General features: G+C 40.7%; 2 protein-coding genes, 1 long non-coding RNA gene and 1 pseudogene across 3 annotated transcripts; 3 read left to right on the forward strand and 1 right to left on the reverse strand.

Annotated features, from left to right (window-relative positions):
- Positions 1–5974: 5974 nt before the first annotated feature.
- Positions 5975–8063, forward strand: LOC121765495. The gene is made up of 3 exons (XR_006042838.1): positions 5975–6127; positions 7139–7226; positions 7850–8063. It is a non-coding gene; the product is annotated as an uncharacterized LOC121765495 (long non-coding RNA).
- Positions 8064–12693: 4630 nt separating this feature from the next.
- LOC121763351 (allene oxide synthase 1, chloroplastic-like) lies at positions 12694–14660 on the forward strand. Its single transcript, XM_042159355.1, has one exon. The coding sequence runs from the start codon at positions 12864–12866 to the stop codon at positions 14406–14408; it is 1545 nt and encodes a 514-aa protein (XP_042015289.1). The 5' UTR covers positions 12694–12863; the 3' UTR covers positions 14409–14660.
- Positions 14661–16099: 1439 nt separating this feature from the next.
- Positions 16100–17935, forward strand: LOC121764169. Its single transcript, XM_042160227.1, has 2 exons — positions 16100–16793; positions 17913–17935. The coding sequence occupies exons 1-2, from the start codon at positions 16100–16102 to the stop codon at positions 17933–17935; spliced, it is 717 nt and encodes a 238-aa protein (XP_042016161.1).
- A 3448-nt stretch (positions 17936–21383) lies between these two features.
- LOC121764170 lies at positions 21384–23388 on the reverse strand (annotated as a pseudogene).

Consider the following 23388-nt stretch of genomic DNA (forward strand, 5'->3'; position numbering starts at 1 on the left):
GGGCGGCCTGATGTTTCACCTGTTGAATCAGAGCATTCCAAGTGTCTCTCCACAAATTGTCCATTTCTGACCACAAATTCTAGTGAGAGAAATTTTGAGTGATGAAGAGTTGGAATGGTGTGAAAATAATGAATGGAATGGGGTGTATTTATAGGTGAATTAAATTGAATTAAAAAAAATCGCCGCCTATAGCCGCGCCTCGGGGCTATCTCTCCACAATGGTTAGGCGCGGCAATAGCTCTGATTTTTTTTTTAATTGTGGCAGTTGGGGTGTCCGCCTTATTGTGGACCCCCTGAGAATTTGTGGGGACTGCCACAATTTCATAAAGATTGTGTCCACCTTTGAGAAGAGGGAATTTATTGTGAGAGATAATAAGAGGTTTCATCATTTCAAGGATTGAGAATGCTCCTGTAGAGACTTCTGGTAGAGAAATTACACCATTTAGCAATAGCAAATACTACTATCAATTTATCACTTGAAAATACTATTTTGTATCCAAATATCCAATCCTATCCTTTAGCATTCAAACATAATTGCTCAAGTTCATTGCATAAAGAGATTAAGATCACTTTCCATCAACACAAAAACAGGTATTTTGAAGCCCCGTAGTGTTAGGTAAAAATAGAGAGTTTCTTTTTCATACTTTATCTACTTTTTCTCATCTCTTTCATGCTTTACTCACTTTTTCTCAGACTTTATCTACTTTTTCTTCTTCTCTCTTATTTTACCAATTTTCTGTTAAAACTAATGTCGTTCATATATGGGACTATTCTTTGTGGATGGATGGTGTATCATTTTTTTAAAACGAGGACAGAAAATGAAATAGCTCTATTACCATGGAACGAAGGGAGTACATTAGTTCGTCGATACAAATTTACCTCAGCCCGCCAACAGAAACATAACCCGAAAATCGAACTTATCTTAGATAAATCAAATTAGCAGCGCATACGGAGGCCTCACTTCTTTAAGATGCAACCACAGCTGAAGATATAACAGCTACGGCTTGCAATTGGAGAGGTGGAACTTGAATTGACGGAGGACAGCTTTTAAGGGAAAAAAATGCAGACTGCAGCTTCATCTTTCGGTTTATTTGATAAGTACTCCTTCCCGTCTCAATATTCACCTCACCTGTTTTGTTTGTCTGATACTCCCTACTTTCCCAATTATTGGCACCGTCTTAACACGTATTTTAAGAAATGTAATAAAAAGTAAGTGAAAAAAGTTAATAGAACGTGAGTTCTAAATTTATATATCAATTTTATATTAAAATGTGAATGGAATGATTTAGTTCGAATGTATATTAATAATGATAGAGGAAAGAGTGAAAGTATATTAATAATGGTAGGAGAGAGAAAAACAAATTACAAAAATTTAAAAATTTCATATACTCCATCCGTACTATAAGAATATGTACTCTTTCTTTATTAATTTGTCTCACAACACTATGTACTTTTTAAATTTAGAAAAAAAAATTTACATCTCTAATGAGGTGATACTCATTCTCCACTAATACTACGTTAATTACTTTTTCTTTCTACTCCATCCGCCCCACAATAAGAGTCATATTTCACTTTTATCACAAATAGTAAGTAGGTCTCACATTCCACTAACCCATTTCACTCACATTCTATTATAAAACCAATATAAAAAAGACAAAAGTTTCATTTTGGTCCTTAACATATTGCGATTTTATGATTTTGGTCCAAAACATTATCTTTTGAATTCTTCGGTCCCTCACAAATAAAAACGGGTCACATTTGGTCCGAATTTGACGGAACTGTTAAAATTTGACGGTCAACGGTTGTTTAAGTTATTTTGACTGGATTATGAATTTAAATAAGAATATTTACTTTTTTTTCTTATTTTTTAAGAACAAATTATCTCAATCCCTCAACATTCTCTTCTCTGCCTGAGCTCGAGTTCCCGCAGCGTCGTGGATGTGAACAGCGCGGCAGGAAGCCTCTGAGTTAAACGCCGTGATCGACGGCGTATAGCTCACATTCCTCCACGAATATTCGAGGTCACGGTAGGCGCGGAGTCCCTCAGGGTTAATTGCGGTGTCGAATGAGAGGTGGAAGTCGTGGACGGTGGATGCGGCGTTTCGGTGAGAGAGGAAGCGGGACAGCAAGTAAGAGAAGCGGAGGAGAGTGAAATCTTCGATGGCTTTGTCATTTTTCAAGTGACAGAGGATGTCATAGAAACGGCGATACAAAGCTCTGTTGTTTTCGGCATTAGTTAAGGTGACGCGGCTGTGGGAGGCGGCGTTGCTGAGGTGGAAAATTGGAGAGATGGATGTGTGAGCTGCGGAGGATGAGAGATGCAGCGGTGGTGTTTCTGGTGGAAGAGAGGCCATAGGAGAAAGCCATGGATTGAGACGAGAGAGAGGGAAAATCTTTTGGTGGGTGGCTTTAATAATTCATTCAAGATTGATTAATGGGAGATAGATAGGGATTCGATCCCACGCACTGCGGATTCCGAAGCCGCTGCCGCCGCTGCGGTCGTCGTCTCAGTCTTCATCCGCCTCTCTTTTTGATTCAGCTGACCGGGCATTGGCGGAGACTTCCAACATTCCGCCTCTATCACCGCCTCTGGCGAAATCCAAGGTGGCTGCGCCTCCTTGGACCCTAATTTTTTAGGTTTAGGTTAATTAGAGTATTAGACATTAATAAAATATATTTATTAAGTTAATCCGGTCAAAATAACTTAAACAACCATTGACCGTCAAATTTTAACAGTTCTGTCAAATTTGGATCAAATGTGACCCATTTTTATTTGTGAGGGACCGAATAATTCAAAAGATAATGTTTTGGACCAAAATCGTAAAATCGTAATATTTGAAGGACCAAAATGGGCCATTAATCTATAAAAAAATAGATTGCATATTTTACTTACTTTTTTAACTCACTATTCTGTACATTTTCTTAAGAGTAAGGGTCAAATATAGTCCTAAACATATAGCTCTTTTACGATTTTGATCCTAGTCATTACGTTTTGAATTATTACATCCAACACATTTGAACTCGGGCCGAAATCAGTCCATTTTGGACGGCTCCGTCTAAAAGTAACGGCCAACGGCTGTTAAACCGATTTTGACCAAATTAAGCATTTTTATTAGATTTTTAAATTATTTTTAAAATAAAAATTATTATTCTAAAAAAAATTAAATTAAAAAAGAAAAATCTTTCTCCAAACAAATCCATTAAAATTTGTCGTTCGAATTAAACACGAACAAAAATTACCGCCGCTCAAATAGCATATTAAACAACATAATCAATGTGCATTACAACTCCAAAAACTGCAACCATTGACAACAAAATTAGGTTTCAAATTAAACAATAATCCTACTCTGGAGGCGGCGGCAGGTTAAAATCGAACATTGGTTTAGCGTGGCCTCCGTCGACAGAGCTCTCGCCGCTACTCTCGCCGTTGCCGGAATTCCTGTTAGAGTTCGCGGCTTTTCCAGCGAGTTTCGGTGAGTGTTTTGTGTGGTGGGAAGACTTAGAGTGAGAAAGTGGGGTGGAGAAAAATTTTGATTTTTTTATTTTAATTTTTTTGAATAATAATTTTTATTTTTGAAATAATTAAAAAATATAATAAAAATGCTTAATTTGGTCAAAATCGGTTTAACATCCGTTGACCGTTACTTTTAGACAGAGCCGTCCAAAATGGACCGATTACAATCTGAGTTCAAATGTGTGGGAATTCAATTCAAAACATAATATATAGGATCAAAATTATAAAATATTTAACCCTTATTTTTTTTAAACAATTTATGCTCATATCAAAGGTGAATCCTACATAGAATAATAGAAAAGGAAAAAGTGTTAGATTCAATTCAATTATAGTACACCTTACCGACTAAAGAACAATACAATGCGATGCCCAAATAACAGTAGTACACTTCCTATTTAATAACACGTGCAACAGATGTGTTGTACAATTGGTCGGTATGCTATAGCTGTACAATATCTCTAAATACCCGACTTTCCATTAATGGAAATTAATGAATAAATATACATCAAAATAGTTAGATAAACAATTACTCCACATAAATTGAGTTTTAGCGATTCTTGTATCTGGTAACTATTTTCCCAATTTAAATATTCGTTTCAACTAGAGCTTTTATAAAAATATTTGATTCAACTTATCACATTTTTCTAAATGTACAGCATAGCGTTTTATAGAATCTTAAACATCATATATATCCAAAGTGGGCGGCAGCAATGGAGCACCAAAAATTAATCGTGAGCAAAGTGGAACCATTTAATTAATACACACATTTCAACGATCCAATTTTCAAATATCTATTTCCCCGTCACAACTATTCCTTGCCAACTAACAATGCAATAATTATAAAATACTCCCTCCGTCCCGCACTACTCGCACTTATTTCCTTTTTGGGCATCCCAAGTTACTTGCACTCTTTCCATTTTTAGTAAAAAATTTCACCTACAGCCGTCATTTTTGACTTTCCTATACACTCATTCCTTAATCTCCGAGCCGAAAAGGAAATGAGCGAGTAGCCCGGGACGGAGGGAGTACTATAATATACTAAGCCATCTTCTCCACAGATTTCGGTGTTAGATCATGTCACATTTTTTTTAATTTTACTAGTATGTACTTTTTATATTTTAATAACTGTTGCTCGTTTTATTAAATGGTCCTATGAAAAGTTGTTCATTTCAACTGTAAAAGTTATTTTTATCGTTAGTCAACCATGTTACTTCTTTCGAAACGAATCACAATGCTAATAAGAGCATCTCTAATGGCGGCGAGCGTGCCGGCGCTCGCCGGTCCGCTCGCCGAACTATTAGAACCTGCGAGCGCCATTTCGGCGAAAAAATCGGCTAGCGCTCGCCGGTCCGCTCGCCGTCATTGCAGGTTCAGGACCGGCGAGCTTTCGGCGAGCGAATTTAATTTTTTTTTAAAATTTTCGAGCGATTTGCACATCATTTTCATTCACACCACTTGTTTTAACAAATACTCTCTCTATCTTAATTTCTGTACAAGATCAATAACGCGAAATGGAGAACAACAACGAAGGTACTCCAGTGACGAGCGGGTCTCAAATTCCCCCGGTACCAATGGGAGGTGTATGAGGTCCGATGTCCGGGTACTACAACATGTACCCGTGGCAGCAGATGATGCCCGGGATGGCACCCGGGGGGAGTATGCCGGGGGGTTTACCGGCTATGCCGGGATGCAGATGATGTCGAGAGGGGTACCGGCGACGCAGGGGACGCCGGGGGGGGGGGGGGGGGGAACGTCTATCACCCCAGTTTTAATTTTTCGACTGATTCTTCGCACACATCGACCCCAACGGAGGCGCAGTTCACGCAATATGAAACTTTCTCCTTAGAGGAGTTGGGGTTTGATCTTCTCGGTGTTCCGGAAACTCCCGTTCAAACAGGGGGAGTAGGGCAGGGTCGGGGCCCCGCAAAGAAGAAGGGCAAGGGGAAGGACAAGAGGGTCGGCCAGTCGTCGCAGTCGGTTGAGGACGACCCCTCGGTGCCGAGGAAGTGGACGGACGCGGAGAACGTTGCGCTTTCCAAGGCGTGGGTGAGTGTCTGTGATGATCTGTAATGCCCTAAAATCCACCTTAGACGGAAAAGTGAATTTCTGGTGTTGTAAATCGCCGAAATTAGGGTTTTCAGCGAATAAATCATGGAGTACTGAAATATAAGTCTTAAATAAGTGTAATGTGAGTACGATTGAGCAAGAAATTAGAATTAAATCGGTGCCCGTATAGGAAACGCGATAGAAGAGCATAATGGTCTTTCTAAATTAATTAAACTAATCTAATGTCCTATATAAAAAGTGACGTTTTTTTAAAGTATATTAGGCATGAGATGAATTCATTTTTTTTAAGTGTGAAACATAGAGAGAATTCTAGAGAAATTGTATAACATGTGGCTTAATAGAAAGGTGCCAAATGGCAAAACTATTTCCATACATTGCAATAATTGATGAAGACTAAATTAAATACCAAAAACTATCTTCTTCTTCCTATTTTTCTAAGAAAAACCGTCCACCATGGGAGAGGAAAAAGCGTGAGGTTCTCAAATAAGTCTCACCCCGATTTTTTGTCAAACCGTCGATTTAATCGTGTAAACGTTATGAAATCAAGTAAGGTCTTTCTTCCTATACTATTTTTATAACATGAAATTCAATTCATATCTAGGTTAAAAATCTGAAAATTTCGAGCTCCATAGGTGTTGATGGATACATGGATTTATGTTTGATTAATTGTTGAATACGTAGTGTATGGACGTCGTATGCCACGTTTTGATGGGTAATTTCAAAGTAAAATTGCCATGGTATGAACTTGATGTTGAGACTGAAAATATACCTTAGGGTTTATGATTTGGTGGTTATATGTTCATGATAGATGAAATAAATGATTTAAGAGTTGAGTTAACATGAATTGAAATAGAATTTGTTCAACAAGGTTTAATCCCCTGTTTTTCAGTGACCTGATCCGAATTGTTTGGCATGAGCATAATAGTGGAAACTTTGGTGTAACAATTTCTATAATAATTATGATGCGTCTAGAGGATTCCTGAATTTTATGGAGAATTTAGGAGTTCGTTTACTATGTGTATAAATTGTTATAACAACACAGCTACGAACTGTCAAAATTCTGGTACTTTGTCATGTTTTGGTATGTGTTATCCGAAATATTCAGGGAATTTAAGGTTGATGAAAACTTGACTGCATACTTTCTAAATTAACTATAAGGTGTTTAGTTGTTCTCTAATTTTGTGATTTATTAAATAGTACAAATACTATTTATAAAAATTGTGTAGAAACTATTGCCAGAAACTGCTAGATTTTGGTAGTCTGTGGTGAAAGGAGAATATCTCTCGACCCATTAGGAATTTTCGAGTGAATCTTGTTGCTTTGTAAACTAGACTTCCAAGGGTATTTGAAAATACTAGGTTGCGCCTCTAAAGCCTTTTAAATGATTACATAACTTTAACGAGAAAACAGTCCAATGTAGTGGATATATTAAAAGTAAATTGGTAGATCATGGAATTACTTTCATCTTGGATATTAGATGAGGATAAAGGGGAGAATTTAGCTTATAGTAATATTATTTCTCGATAAATTAATTTGTGTTATAATTCTATGAGGTAGCTACACCCAAATGTAGCAAATGAAAGGAAAAAAGGATCGGCGAAAGAAGAAATGTCGAATGGAAAGGTTTGGAAATAACGTCATCCAGGTAGCATGCTCAACACTTAAATGGCCTAATTCTCTTACGTGTTTTTCCATGATTATTACGTGACTTATTGTCTTCATAATTTATGATTAATTATGTGATTAAATATTCTTGAAGTAAAATATAAGAATATGATGGATTGTTGATTGATTTGATAATGAAATATGTGAAAAGAGTATACGTTGTGGAGATGGAAATAAATGTGATTAAATGTGATGATATCTGATCTATCTATCTGTGATGAGGTCTGATTTGTCTGTATGTGTTGATATATTATTATCTTAGTAGATTATGAGTAATTTATGTGATAAAAGATTTATGAAGTAAAACATTAGAATATGATGAATTATTGAATGAGTTGGCATTGAGATGTGAAAAGGGAAGAATATGGTTGTAACTGTAGGTAATGTGGAAATGAGCATTAGGAGGATATGATAAATGATATATGATGATGAGATGTATACAAATATGATTAAATGTGATGATGCTTGATCTATCTATCTATCTGTGATGAGGTATGATCTGTCTGTGTTGTTGGGAATCTGGTATGGTTTTGAGAATGTCGGAATTTAATCTATAAATTCGATATGATATGGTGTGAAAATAAGTTGTTGAGTGTGCTACAGGTTAATTGGATCGGGGATTCCTTTGAATATTTCTTTCGTTTCTTTGCCAGCACTGCATCCTCGGTGGGTCACTGGTCACTGCTTGCGGCGTTTGTGTCCATTTCTGTTAGATGTGGCATGTATAGTATTTGAATATTTGTAATAGCTTCCGTTGTGTTTGTAAATAGTGTTGGAACTTTTGCTAATAGTTTAATGAATTAAGTTTGGTTTTTAATTGACCATAATTTATGGCACCGTAATTGTGACATTTCCTATTCGACCGTTCGCCGATCGTATAGGGGGTGTTACATGATTCTCTAACTTCGAACAATCAGAGGATCGTCAACATGTGGGCTAAAATTGCTGCAGCCTACATGAGATTTTCGGGCTTGTACGCCAACGCCCTCCGCATGGAGAGCAGTGGCCAAACGGAGGATGACTGTAGGAGGATAGCGGAGAAAGTCTTCCCCCAACCCGGGTTGTATAAGGAGTTCACCTACTGGAACTGCTACGAGGTGCTGAACGACTCGGAGAAGTTCCGGGCAGGTGTCAACGCTGGCTGGCCGAAGAAGCAACGACTGAACTATACCGGTTATTACAGCGGCAGCAGCGGCGGTTCCCACGACCTCCCCGAGGATGCGGAGGAGCTCTCGTCCCTGCCATCGTTCGCTCGCCAAACTCGCCCGGTTGGTCAAAGGCGGGCGCAACAGGAGGCGCCGGGGGTCCCAGGAGGTACAGTCGGCATCCCCCCTTGGCCAGTCGACAGAGGATCTCAAATTCTTCGTGCGTCAACAAATGCGCGCTCAGATGGCCAAGACGTTAGCCGAATGGCGGACGGCGACGGTGACGGTGGCGAGGGGGCGACGGAGACGAGGAGTGAGGCGGAGGTCGTGTTTTTTTTAAATAATGTATTTTTTTATGTAAATTTTTTTTAAATTAATGTATTTTTTTTATTGTACTTTTTTTTAATTTAAATATTATTATTGAATTTTTCCGTATCTGTGTCGTACATTTAATTCCGTATTTTGTGTAATTGTCAATTATTTGTTTTATATAATTAGGGGTGATGTGGTTGGGATATTGCTGGGCTATTTGCTTGCCCTGATGATGTGGCAGGAGGATTTTTAATGCTGGTGATATGACCGGAGGAGTTTGTGGCTGGGCTATTGCTGGACGAAAGCCACTGAAGATGCCCTAACATGTACAAAGTTACATTCATTAAAACACGGGAGTGTTAAATTCATTTTGTCACTAAAAGATAGAGTTAAGAAGCTACATACCTTAACTGCGGATATATTAACTTTGAAACCAAATATTATCACCATTAAGAACTAGGAATTTACAAAATCAATATATAAAAGACACCTAGTATCCAATATGTACTAAATTTGGTTCTTACTCTCAAAATTTTCTCATCTAATCTCTCCGTTCTGACTAAGATAACACATTTCTTAGCCGGCACGAGATTTTAGGAGTTATTGGTTAAAGTGTTTAATTGAAGTGAGAAAATGTGAGTGTAAGTATTAAAATAGAGAGAGAGAGAAATATGAATATTTTAATAGGAATGAGAAAAAATGATTGGGTGTATTAATTAGAGAGAGAAAGTTTCCAAAAAATTAAATGCGTCATCTTAGTTGAGACAAACTAAAAAGAAAAACGTGACATCTTAAGCGGGACATGGAGAGTAGTATCTTTTTCAATATCCTTTTTTTTTATGTATGTTACGTGATCGAGACATCGGCATCAATATCATCAGATGAATGAAGCTACGAAGATTGTCAAGACTTAATTTAGGCCAAGACGCTTCGATGATTGAGTTTGAGCTTTTTTTGTTACTCAAGTAATTTTAAAACTGTAAATTGTTTTATTTTATTTGTTAGCTACTGAGTAACTTTCTTTTCAAATTTTTTCCCTTCATATCGTTTCTTAAACCGGTAGGATTAGTAATTCTCTTATTATAGATAGTAATGCAATTAATGCGATTAAAAAAAACATCAGAGATCATTTTTGTGCAAAATGGAAAGATTAGGTACCATTAAAATTTTTTGAGTTCCTGTAATATTTAGAAAATCCTAGTATACTCTATCGCTTGGCTCCTTCCTGCTGGATTCTTTCTACTATCAACTAATTGAGTTATTCTTACAACTTAGTAAAGTTACTATAACAATTGGTAAATCCATGGATAAATTCTGGATAGTCACATGATGTCGTTCAGAGAGTTCTCTTTTCCTTCAAACCTATTCAACATGGTGATCGCTTGAGATCAAATTACTATAAGCACAAAGGTATTGTAAATAATGCATTAACTTTGTCGAATTGTAACAGTAACTCAAAATTGGGCTAACAAAGAATGACTCCAATAATGAGATGAGCGACAGAGACATACATAGTAGGATTTTCTTAAAGTTATACTATTTCCTCCGTCTTCCCTGACACGTTTTGTTATTTTGGATTGTACGTTATTTACATGCTTATTTACTTTTTTATTTCATTTAAGTAAATACACCACATACACGTTTAACTTATTACACTCACATTGTACTATAAAATTAATATATAGAATTGAGATTAGCATTCCACTATCTTTTCACTAATTTTCTTCGTACAATCAATTTTTTAAAAACTTGTGCCAAGTTAAAATGTCTTTTAAATGGCGGAGAAATAAAGTATCTTACTTCCTTTGTCAGAGCAACCACAATGGTCTAGGACCTCCCATAGTCCTTACATAGCCTTCTCATTGCCACATCATCCAGCACTAAAATCCTCCTGCCACATCATCTGGACATGCAACTGGACATCAAATAGCTCTCACATAGCCTATCCACGTCACTAATAACAATTATATAAATTTAATTTACAATTGTAGCAACATGCGGAATTTAATTTACGAGATAAATACAGGAAAATTGAATACTACTATTAAAATTTCAAAAAGTACAATAATTTTTAAAAAATACATTTAAAAAAATTACATAAATTTAAATAAAAACTAATGCCTTCCAATCCTCAGCGCCCACAACTCTTCAATTAAATCCTTTTGGAGTCGAATATGAGCCTCCGTCTGACGCATGTCGGCAAGTGCTTGGAGGAGGGCTTCTTCATCGTGAGGTACCCCACCTCGTACGTTGGCGGCGGCGACGCCGTGTCTTGGACCGGCTTCATCATCGTCATTGGCCCAATCAGTCAGTTGTACACCTTCATCTTCGACAATCATGTTGTGCATGATAATACATGCGTACATTATATCAGCAATGCAGTCGACATGCCACAAACGCGTTGGTCCCTTAACTGCAGCCCATCGCGCCTGACTCCTACCGCGTCTCAAAGTAGGCCTTCTTCGCATCTGATGCGCACCGGATCGTCTTCACAAAGACGGGCCACCTAGGGTATATCCCATCCGCCAAGTAGTAGCCCATATCATGCTGGTTGCCGTCGGCGACAAAACTGATGGCCGGACCGACGCCCTGGCACTGCTGGTTGAAAAGGGGCGACGAGTTGAGGACGTTTAGGTCGTTGTTCGAACCGGCTATCCCAAAATACGCATGCCAAATACACAGCCGGTAATCAGCTACGGCCTCGAGGATCATCGTGGGATTCTTTCCCTTGTAGCCGGTCGTGTAGAACTCCTTCCAGGCAGCGGGACAGTTCTTCCACTCCCAATGCATACAATCTATGCTGCCTAACATTCCCGGGAACCCATGCTGCTCCCCGTGCATCCGCAGCAGATCCTGGCAATCTTCGGGGGTAGGCTTTCGGAGATACTGATCACCGAATACTTCAATCACGCCCTGACAGAAATACTTCATACATTCGAGGGCAGACGTCTCACCGATGTGGAGGTATTCGTCCCACATGTCTGTCGAAGTGCCGTAGGCCAACTGCCTGATTGCCGCAGTGCACTTTTGAATAGGGGTGTGGCCGGGTTTGCCAGCCGCATCGTGCCTGAAGCGGAAATACAGATATCTCTGCTCCAAACCGTTAACAATACGCATAAACAAGTCCCGCCTCATCCTAAAACGACGCCTGAAATGGTTGGCGTTAAAACGTGGCTCCTCTGCGAAGTAATCTGTGAACAGGCGCTGATGTGCAACTACATGATCACGATCAACCACTTGTCGACGGTGGACAACTGGTCGTGGGCGAGGTACCGGCGGCTGCATATAACTCTGCATCCGTCGATCAACCTCACGACTCATATAGGCATCTAGCTCTTCGTTCAGCATACGCTCGTACTCATCAGCATCCCCATCACTACCACCACCACTACCACTGGCATTACTCATTTCTTAAATTGATCTTGTACAGAAAGAAAGATAGAGAGAGTACTCGTTAAAACAAGTGGTGCGAATGAAAATGACGTCCAAAGCGCGTATATATAGTGTTTTCGAAAAAAAAAATTAAATTCTGACGCCGGTCTGACGCCGATTCGGGGCCTACAATGGCGCCGTGAGGATCGGCGTTAGAACCGGCGTCACCACACGAATTGGCATGGGTACGCCGAAATTGACGCCGATTTCGCCGACGCCGGTCGCAATGATTCGGCGTCAGAACCGGCGTTGGCGAAAAATCGGCGTCGCGGTTTAGACGCCTCCATTGCTGATGCTCTCATGCATTATGTGTCCTAATTTTTCCTTTTGATTCGACCATTACTATTTTTGGAAGTTGAATCACTTTTTTATGTATGTTTCTTAGATTCCAGCCATTAATGACAACAAAAGAGAGCAATTCAGCTCATAAATACAAATAACATTATATAACTTGATTAACTTAAAATTTTTAAAATAAAGAAATAATGTAATTCACAATATAAGTATTAAATAAAATCTCATGTGGTGAACTCACTTTCCCTCAGCAAAAAAAAGAAAAAAAGTAAAACCATGTGGGCCATCTTTTTCACTTAATAATTCCTCCCACATTTTGCAATAACACTCTCACACGTATATATGATATGCTCTCCAACCACACTTGCCACCAAAATTATCATCCATCAAGTTTATTCAATTATTAATCAACACTTGCACACTAACTACACACTATGGCTTCTTCCTCCCTCTCTTGTTTCCCCTCTTCCAATCTCCAATTCTCTTCCAAAACAAAACCGGCTCCACTCTTGCGGCCGCAGCGGCTGACCATCACCGCCACCATATCGGAAAAGCCACCAGTCTCCCCGCCCGAAAAACCCTCCAAACTCCCGATCAGAAAGATCCCCGGCGACTACGGGATCCCCCTGATCGGGCCGTGGAGGGACCGGCAGGACTACTTCTACAACCAAGGCAGAGACGAATTCTTCAAATCAAGAATCCAAAAACACCAATCCACCGTCTTCCGCACCAACATGCCCCCGGGCCCCTTCATCTCCTTCAACCCCAACGTCGTCGCCCTCCTCGACGCCAAGAGCTTCCCCGCTTTATTCGACACCGACAAAGTCGAAAAACGGGACCTCTTCACCGGCACCTTCATGCCCTCCACCGACCTCACCGGCGGCTACCGCACCCTCTCCTACCTCGACCCCTCCGAGCCCAGCCACGCCAAGCTCAAGAACCTCATGTTCTTCATGCTCTCCCACCGCCGCGACCACGTCCTCCCGGAGTTCCACGCCACCTTCACCGAGATGTTCGACGCCCTGGAGGCCGAGATCGCCGCGAAAGGGAAAGCCGGGCTGAACGCACTAAACGACGCCGCTTCTTTCAATTTCCTAGCCCGCTCATTCTACGGGGTCAACCCGAATGACACCAAGCTGGGACCCGATGGCCCAAGTATTATCAGCAAGTGGGTGCTTTTTCAGCTCCATCCCCTGCTGAGTCTCGGCCTCCCTCGTCTAATTGAAGATGGCTTCCTCCACACTTTTCGCCTCCCTCCATTCCTTATAAAAAAGGACTACAACCGTCTGTACGAGTTCTTTTATGAGAACTCGGCCGCGATCCTGGATCACGCCGAGGCTGGCCTCGGCGTGGCCCGGGACGAGGCCTGCCACAACCTCCTTTTCGCCACGTGCTTCAACACGTTCGGCGGGATGAAGATCTTCTACCCCAACATGCTCAAGTGGGTCGGCCGCGCCGGGGCTAAGCTCCACCTCGACCTCGCCCGGGAGATCCGGTCGGCTGGTGGCGCCGGCATGGCGGCGATGGAGAGAATGCCTTTAATGAAGTCGGTGGTGTACGAGGCCCTGCGGATCGAGCCGCCGGTGCCGGCGCAGTACGCCAAGGCGAAGAAAGACTTCGTCGTCGAATCGCACGACGCAGCGTTTCCGATCAAGGAGGGGGAGATGCTCTACGGGTACCAGCCGCTGGCGACGAAGGATCCGCGGGTATTCGACCGGGCGGAGGAGTTCGTCCCGGACCGATTCGTCGGGGAGGAAGGGGAGAAGCTGCTGAAGCATGTCCTCTGGTCTAATGGGCCGGAAACTGAGAGCCCGAGTGTTGATAATAAGCAGTGTGCTGGGAAGGATTTTGTGGTGCTGGTGTCGAGGTTGTTGCTGGTGGAGTTTTTCCTCCGGTATGATTCGTTTGATATCGAGGTCGCGGCGTCGCCGTTGGGCGCCGCCGTGACTGTAACGTCGCTGAAGAGGGCAACTTTTTAGATTGATTATTTATTTATTTGGAGGTAATAAGGATTTTTTTTATGGAAGACTTTTCTTTTTCAACGGTGGTGGCTTGATTTTGATTAATGAGAGTAAGTGGGTGTACTGTTGCTGTTAGATCCACTAAGCTATTGTATAGTCTTCTTTTTGTTGTATCTATATGTTGGCCTTTGCTAGTTGGAATATTTCCTATAGCAATTTTTATTTGATAAAAAAATAGTCTCAATCCAAAAATAAAAAAAATTGCCTGAACTTTATCTATTTTTTATCTTAGTTTACCCTCCTTCTATTTTTATTTTTTACTTTATTAATTTTTTTTTCTCATTCCCCCTTTTTTTTCTTTGAGTGTCCACTATAGGGGCGGCGCGCCGGCCGCCCCTAATCTGCCGCCGGCCTATAATGCGAGAATCGTCCGCCCCGAGGCGGATGAATTTTTTTGGGGCGGACGGTCCTTCGGCGAGAAGAGTGTGAGGACGCGCCGGCCTATGGCGAGGCGGTGCGCGGCGCCCTGGATACGAGGCGGACAAATTTTTTTTCCCTTTTTTAAAAATTCAATTTAATTTACCTATAAATACACTTCATTCCCTTCATTATTTTCACACAATTCCAACTCTTCACTCATACTTTCTCTCACTAAAATTTGTGGATTCAATTGGTATTAAAAATGGACGATTTGTGGAATGACGCGTGGAATTCGTTAATTCAAGAGGTGCAGAACCAAGCCGACGAGGAGGATGCGGCGCGCGAGGCGGAAGTTGCGGAGGCCGCGATCCCTTGTGCGATAACTCGTCGTCGGACCATCCAACGAGACCATACTGGAGCGCACCAGCGTCTAATGGCGGACTACTTTGTGGATAACCCCCGTTATCCACCCGAAATTTTCCGTTGGCGATTTAGAATCTCGCAACGGCTCTTCAACCATATAGCGACGAATTTGGCGGAGCAGTACCGGTGGATAATCCAATATAGCTGCTTTTCTATACATGTTTAGAAAAAAAAATTAAGGCTATTGGAATTGTCCACCTTATAGTTGCAGACAGTTTTTTTTGTGAGCGTTGACAAATAAATTGAGGCTGTGGATAAAAAGGGGTGAGGCTATTAGAGCGTCCACTATAAGGTGGACGCGGCTATAGCCGCGAGCGGGGCGGAAGCGGGGCGGTAGGCGCGGCTATTATAGTGGAGGGGGTGTCCGCCGCGAGGGTGGACGCGGCTGGTGGGGGGGAGGGCGGCGGACGAGGCTTCTCCGCAAGTGGGGCGAGGACGCGGCGGTGGGTGTATAGGCGCGGCTATAGCCGCGGCTATTATAGTAGCGGATATCCGCCGCGGCTATAGCCGCCACTGAGGAATCGGGATATGACAGCAATCCATCTCAGCCGTCGGCCCATCATTCGCCGCCATCGGGTATTGGCGGATATGCTTCTCAGCCGTCGGGATTTGGCGGATATGCGGCTCCGTCACAGCCTTGGAGTTGGAATCAATCTCCACCACCGTGGGCATCGAGTCCACCCCTTCCTCCATCTCAGTCGTGGAGATCCTCACCAACGCCGCCCGCTTTACATCGGAATCTGAGTCTTTCCGCTTTTGGAGATTACCGACCCAACCTAGACGCGCTTCACCTGCCGCGGCCGGGTTCCCCTTTCCAAGCCAGCCAATCTCCGATCACCGAAGCAGATCAAGACGCATTTGATACTATGCTGGGTCTGCTCAGTTCCGGCATCCCAGATACGCCGGCAGCGCGGGTGGAAACACCCATTCCGACCCGAGGAGGTAGCGGCAGTCGGGGCTCTGGTGGCGGTAGGGGCAGAGGCCCTAGGGGCGGAGGCGGCAGTCGTGGCACTGGCAACGTCGGTGGACACTCGGGCAGCTGCCCCGGCATTGCGAGTAGCGAGGGCAGTGGCGACGGCGGTAGCGGTGATCAGCCCGAGCTGTCCAGCCGCGGCAAGCCATACAGCAAAGACGAGAGCATTGCCGTGGCGAAGGCGTGGGATTCTATCACTTCGGACCCCGTGGTGGGTACCGATCAGGAGTCGGGGAGTTTTTGGAGGCTCGTCATGTTGGCATACGAGGAATTGAAGCCCGACGGCGCCGAGAAGCGCGACCCAGAACAGATCCGAAAAAAGTTCGGTAGGATACTGCGGGCTACCAAGCTGTTCGCGTCCATATACGAGAACAACCTTCGCCACACCGAGAGTGGCCGAAGCGTAGCAGATGTTAAGACCCTGTCGGAGGGCCAATACCACAAGACGGGCCAGCCGAAGTTCATCTTGTGGGAGGAGTATCTTGTCCTCGCGGATTGTCCGAAATTCTGGTCGATCGTGGCGAACGAGGTGGAAACAGCTCCTGGCCAGAAGCGCACAAGGCACAACCTTGCCCGGGAATATAGCAGTGGGAGCGGCTCGCACGAGTTCGAGCAGTCCGACGAGCAAGTCGAAGAGCCAGCCGCGACTCACATTAGGCGACGACGGCCCATGGGACAACAGGCCGCTATCCGCAAAGCCAGAGGGGGTAGAAGTGCCTCACGCCAAACGGCGGCCGCGTCCGGATCGCGCATCCCCCAGTCTGCCCCAATCCCACAGCCCACGGTGCAACCCGACGAGGTATTGGCCAATAGCATAGACGTAACGTTGATGCAACAGCTGCAAGACGTATGCAGGTCATACGCAGGTGAAACTGACCCGTACGTCAGGAACGTCTACAAGAGGCTCATCAATCGGCTTGAGAGTCGACTGGGGTTGGTTGATAATGCGCCTGGGGATACCGAGGCCGGCAGCAGCGAGAGAGGAGGAGGAGGAGAAGAAGAAGAAGAAGAAGAAGAAGAAGAGGAAGACGAGGAAGCCGACTCCGACACCGAGTAGATGATGCCGGAGTTTTGTAGTTGTATTTTATTTTAATTATTCGTTGTATAATTTTACCGGTTTGCAATACAACGAATATTCGGGCCTAATTACCTCGTATTCTAGTTATTTATACTGCGATTATTTAAATTACGCTTGATTGAAACTAAAAAATATTTAAAAATGAAAATTGATTATAAAATTTGGGGGCTATTGGAGTTGTCCACTATAGTGACGGAAATAGAATTTTGGGGCTGTGGACAATAAAATTGGGGCTATGGACAAAAACTGGGGCGGGGCTATTGGGCGTGTCCGCCTTATAGTGGACACCCTTAGGGCTATCCGTCTATAGTGGATACCCTTATTCAATTTTTCATTAAAAGTAGTGAGCATAAATTATGTTAACATTTATAGGGTATTTGGGTGCCAATCATTGGAAAAAAAAAACAATAGCGACGTAGGCAAATAATGACTATAAAGAAAATTTATAGTGAGTGAGAAATATTTTGAAAATGAACAATTGAAAGTCGAGATATATAAACTCTACTGTAAAAGTAGTATTCACGTGAAAAGCAATCGACAATATTGAAAAAAATGACAGTGGTGTTGTCATTACAAGTTTACAGCTACTAATAAGATGTTATCTATTTCTAATTATCTTTAATTGAAGAACTAGCTAACCGTGAAAAGTAATCGACAATATTGGAAAAAATGATAGTGGTGTTGTCATTATAACTATTAATAACATGTTATCAATTTCTAATTATCTTTTAATTGAAGAACTAGCTCCAGGAAGAAAATCAATTAAAGAAATAATTTTATAATACAAATCAAATCTTTAAAATAAGTAAATTGATATTAATTAATATATATTAACTAAATAAAAATAAACAAATTAGAACAATAAACTACAAAAAAATAAGTGAAAACAATACTACTCCGTCTTTTAAATTGTCACATTTTTCCATTTTATTCATTCTCATAAAATTTGTCATATTTCACTTTTTACCATTTTTTTTAATTGTGGACTTCAAATTCCACTAATACATTCCAACTCTCATTTTATTATAAAACTAATATATAAAAATAAGACTCACTCTCCACTAACTTTTTCAACTCACTTTCAATTACAGTTCTTTAAACCTTTGCCCGGTCAAAATGTAACAAAATTTAAAGAACGGATGAAGTAATATTAAAAAACAAACAAGCATCACCCAAGGTTTGAACACTGAGCTTGGAGAATTTAAGTCGTCTTAGGCCGGAATTTTCGCTAATCCAATACTCATAATATGTCTAAATATGTACTCCCTCTGTCACAAGGTAGTTGAAGCATGTCTTTTGAACATAGAATTTAAGAAATTGATATAGTAAAGCATAAAATGGAGAATGTAAGCAAGAGATATGTAGAGAGATTAATGTATGAGAAAAGATACAAGTACTTGTTGCCAAAAAATGGAAATGGCTCAACTACCTTGAAACAACCCAAAAAATAATAATACGATTCAACTACCTTGGGACGGAGGGAGTATAAATATATAGAGAAGTTAAAATTGATGGGGTTTATAGCCTCGGCTCTAATGTGGTTTCGCCACTGCATTACCTGTTTTTTATGAACGGAGATAATATTATTTAATTATTTTAGTAAAAGAGAGGGACGTGGAATTAGTGAAGGTGAGGGAAGTGTCTACTTTTTCCCCCTTTTCTAATATTTAGGCTTTTGTAATATATAATGCAAATTTCCAGATTTTAATAATTGCTAAAGAAAAAAAGAAAAAAAGAAAAAAAAAAGAATATGATACTTATAAGAGTATCTACAGTTAATACTCCTATTCTTTTATTTTTGTGGCCACTATTAACTTTTATCCAAGTAAAATAGTGATTTTATATTTTGCCTCTCCAACTAGTTATATGAAATGAGTTGTAACCTTTTAAACCACAAAGTTAATTTAATCGTTTTTTCATAAAATATCAATTTCTCTGACTTATTGTAAGCTATACAATGTTTGTATTTTTATCACCATTTGACTTGTTGTAAGCTATATAAGCTATATATTATTGGCCTATCCATTATTGGCTGAGCTCCATCCCAAAAAAATTATCTCTATTTGATTTTTAAGAAATGTAATCAAAATTAAGTTGAAAAAATTAGTGAAAAGTAATTTTATAATAAAATATGAGTGAGAAAAATGTGAGATTCACTATTAAAATGATAAAATAGAAGATGATAATTTTTGAAGGATAAACAAAAATAACTATTAAAATGATAAAATAGAAGATGATAATTTTTTAAAGATAAACAAAAATAAAAATAAATGATAAATTATTAGGAACTGATAGACTACATAAGAAAAATAAATAAATAAAGGATTAACTATAAATTACTTTGGGCCTAAGAAGTATACAACGTAGACTGACTAAAAATATTATTTTAAGTTGCAACTTTGGTAGTACTCCTAATTAGTAAAACGGAGGAAATTAAAAACAAACTTTTGAGGCCCAAACTAGTTTTCCTACATCAAATTTTCAGCTCAAAGACATGGAGTATAAAAAATATGTTCATTCTTCTCCCCCACTCCTTTGACTTTTATAACTCCTCCCTCCACCATCAGCAATTTAATTTGGAGCATCAATTCAGATATCAATTTCACATTAAATCCCCACAATCACCAATGGCATATATACATTCCTACTCTATTCTACAATTTGCATTTCCATCCCATTAAGATCTCATAATCAACCAATAAGTCGCAACACAACTGGCAGAGTTGTTGTAACCTTAAGGTCAGGGATTCAAACCACGCTACCCATTAGGAGACTTTCGGCCTTAATTCATGTACCCGATTAAGCAGGATTAGTCGGATTCTGCCAAAGGCAGGTTCGGTGCATCTGTGTGGTCAAGCAAAAAATAATCCCATAAACAAATTTTGAGTTGGAGAGGTCCGGGAGAGCAGAAGAGTAGCAAAAGCAGTTCCTTAATTTTCGCAACCACAGCAGGTATAACTTTTTCCCCCACCACTGTAGTAGTGTAGTTGAAGAATGTTCATAGAGATCTCAGAACATAGAATATACTAGGACACCACCATCAAATTAACTACGCCACGAATCAATTTCAGTTTAAGATTCCGTTCAAGTATTAATATCCATTTGGGGCTCATTCTACAGAGACTTAACTAAAACTAAACCACATTTGTATAGTTTTTTTATCCTTCTCAATGAAGAGCATCTTTATCATTTCTACCATTGATTTATTTTGTGAATTTGTATGTAAATTTTTGAAAATTATCCTATTAAGATACTTTTGGAATCCAAAATCTTCAATTTATATCCAATAATGATTAGGCTGGTTAAAATGTCCGAGTAAAAGAATAAGGAAAATGTCTTTGTGAAAGAATAAGGAAAATCTCACGTGCCTATGTATAAATATCCAAATTTATGTAAATTCCAATGCAAATGAATTATATGTTACATATATGATGTAAGTATCATTTGTAAGTACCGAGCTAGTTTAAGATGTAAATATCATTTGTAAGTGCCGAGCTAGTTTAAGACACGTTTAGTTCATTTGTTTTATTTTATACGATCACTTTGATTCTAATACATTAAAATTTACTCCATCCATCCACTGATTAGCCTCATTTTAACTCAACACGAGTTTTAAAAAATTATTTGACTTTATGAAGAAAAATGAGGAAATACGTTAGTAGAATGTGGATCTACTTTTACATAGAATAGATAAAGGTAAATGAGATTTTAAATAGTGAACACCCCGAATGAAATATTATTTCACGAACGAAGGGAGTATTACTGTTACTTTAAATTTACAATTTTCACAAAAATCAGAGCTTGATTTAGTCGTGTTTTTTTATAATTTCAAATAAATGAATAAAATGAAAAATCGAGCTTTGATTTTTGTGAAAATTATAAAGTTAAAAGTGTCAATAATATTTATTAATGTATTAGAATCAAACTAAATGTATAAAATAAAATAAATGACGCTGAACGTACCTTAAACGAGCATGGTGCTCAGCATATCATTGCTTTTCCAATGCAATAACTTAATATATTTAACGGAGGAGGTGAAAATAGTTCAATTAAATAACAAAAGTAATTGAAATGGTAATGTATTTATCAAGTAAATGAGCATAATATTCCATGACTAGTCGTCAAACGGTTTTACTACGACTATAAATAAAAACAATGAATCTAAAAAGTAGCCCGCTTCAGCGAAGTTACTACGACATCAATTTCAAACGAGTCATACCGGAGGAAGAGTTCCACCAATAACAGCCTTCCTATCAGCACCACAAACTCCTTCCCTGCGCACTGCTTGTTCTCAACACTTGGGCTCTCAGTTTAGACCATAGCACGTGCTTCAGCAGCTTCTCCCCTTCCTCCCCGATGAACCGGTCCTGGACGAACTCCTCCGCCCGGTCGAATATCCTCGGATCCTTCGTTGCCAGCGGCTGGTACCCGTACCGCATCTCCCCTTCCTTGATCTCGAACGCCGCGTCGTGTGATTCGACTACAAAGTCTTTCTTCGCCTTGGCGTACTGCGCTGGCACTGGCACTGGCGGCTCGATCTGCTGCGCCTCGTACACCACCGACTTCATTAAAGGCATTCTCTCCATCGCCGACATCCCGACGCCGCCAGCACTACAACAACAAAAAAAAATAACGAATGTTTTTAATACAATTAAGGACCCTAATTAGAGGACGAAAATTAAAACGCACTCAAAAAGCAAAAAAATTAAATTCATTTGTTCTTAATTTAGGGACATTGCGTCTTAAATTGTTGTTATCTATTACTCCCTCCGTCCTTAATAATTTGTCTTCGTTTGATCCGACATGGGTTTTAAGAAATTTAATAGAAAATGCGTTGAAAAAGTTAGTGGCATGTGAGTCCTACTTTTATATATTATTTTAAAATAAAATGTAAGTGAGAAAGAACTAATGAAACGTGGGGTCCACTACAAAAATGAAAAAAAAAGTGGACGGTGACAATTTTTTAGGGACGGACGAAAATGGAAATAAGTGACAAATTTCAGGAAGGAGAGAATAAATTTTTTTAATGAAAGTAATTGCGTCTCAATTTTTATAGTGCGACATACCAGATCTCCTTGGCGAGGTCGAGGTGGAGCTTGGCCCCGGCGCGGCCGACCAACTTGAGCAAGCTGGGGAAGAAGATCCTCATCCCACCGAAGGTGTTAAAGCACGCGGCCGACTACTGGGCCCGATACATGAGTCTCTTGGACGCATGTCCCAACCATTGCATGTCCGAGGATTAATGCATGACCTATCAGTCAGTTGAATTAGGACCCTAGTGCTTGTTAACCTTACCACCTTCAAACGATTGTATATTGACAAAGGCATGACATTTATGGATGCTCCCAGGTCGCACATTGCATGGTCAATTTTTACATTTTCAATGGTTATGGGTAAAGTGAACATACTTGGGTCGACTCTCTTCGGTGGGAGCTTCTCGTGGACAATAGCTGACTCTATTCCTTCCACCATGATTTTCCCGTCCTCCTTGGCCTTTCCTGCTATGAAATCTTTGATGAATTTCCTAGTGGGGGCAGCTTCACAGCTTGGAGGAACGTATGGTGACATCTAGCTTCCCAAATATCGACGAATAATCCACGGGTCCTCCTTCTTGCTTTTTGTTACAAAGCGATATGGGAACAACTTTTCTCCCTTCGCTACCCTCCTTGGAATTTCGGTGATCTCCTTGGAATTCTCCCATTCCGCTCCGGTTGGGGCTCATTAACTGACCCGGTTTTGTTATGGTCATTCCTCCCAGGCAGTTGGTCTCCTTCCCTTTCACTCTCACACGGCTCTTTTTCAACTTGGACTGGTTCCACCACTTGAGGGTTTGGACCTCCTACTCCTTTTCTCAAGACTTCATCCCCACATCGTTCGGACTCTCTTTCTTGAGGCTAAAATCCCTTCGAACCATCTCTTGCACTCGACTCTCCTACCGACCTCTTCATCTCAGGTCCCTTATATGATGTGCCGGATCGCAGAGTAATCTTGCTCACGTTCGCCTTCCCCGGTATATGGACTGTAGATGGAAGTGTCCTTGAGTTCCCTTTCATCTCACTCATCGAATTCGCTAGCTGGGACAGTTGCTTGTTCATCAAATCCAT

Source organism: Salvia splendens, chromosome 14 (assembly GCF_004379255.2).
Source record: "Salvia splendens isolate huo1 chromosome 14, SspV2, whole genome shotgun sequence".
NCBI classification, from domain to species: Eukaryota; Viridiplantae; Streptophyta; class Magnoliopsida; order Lamiales; family Lamiaceae; genus Salvia; species Salvia splendens.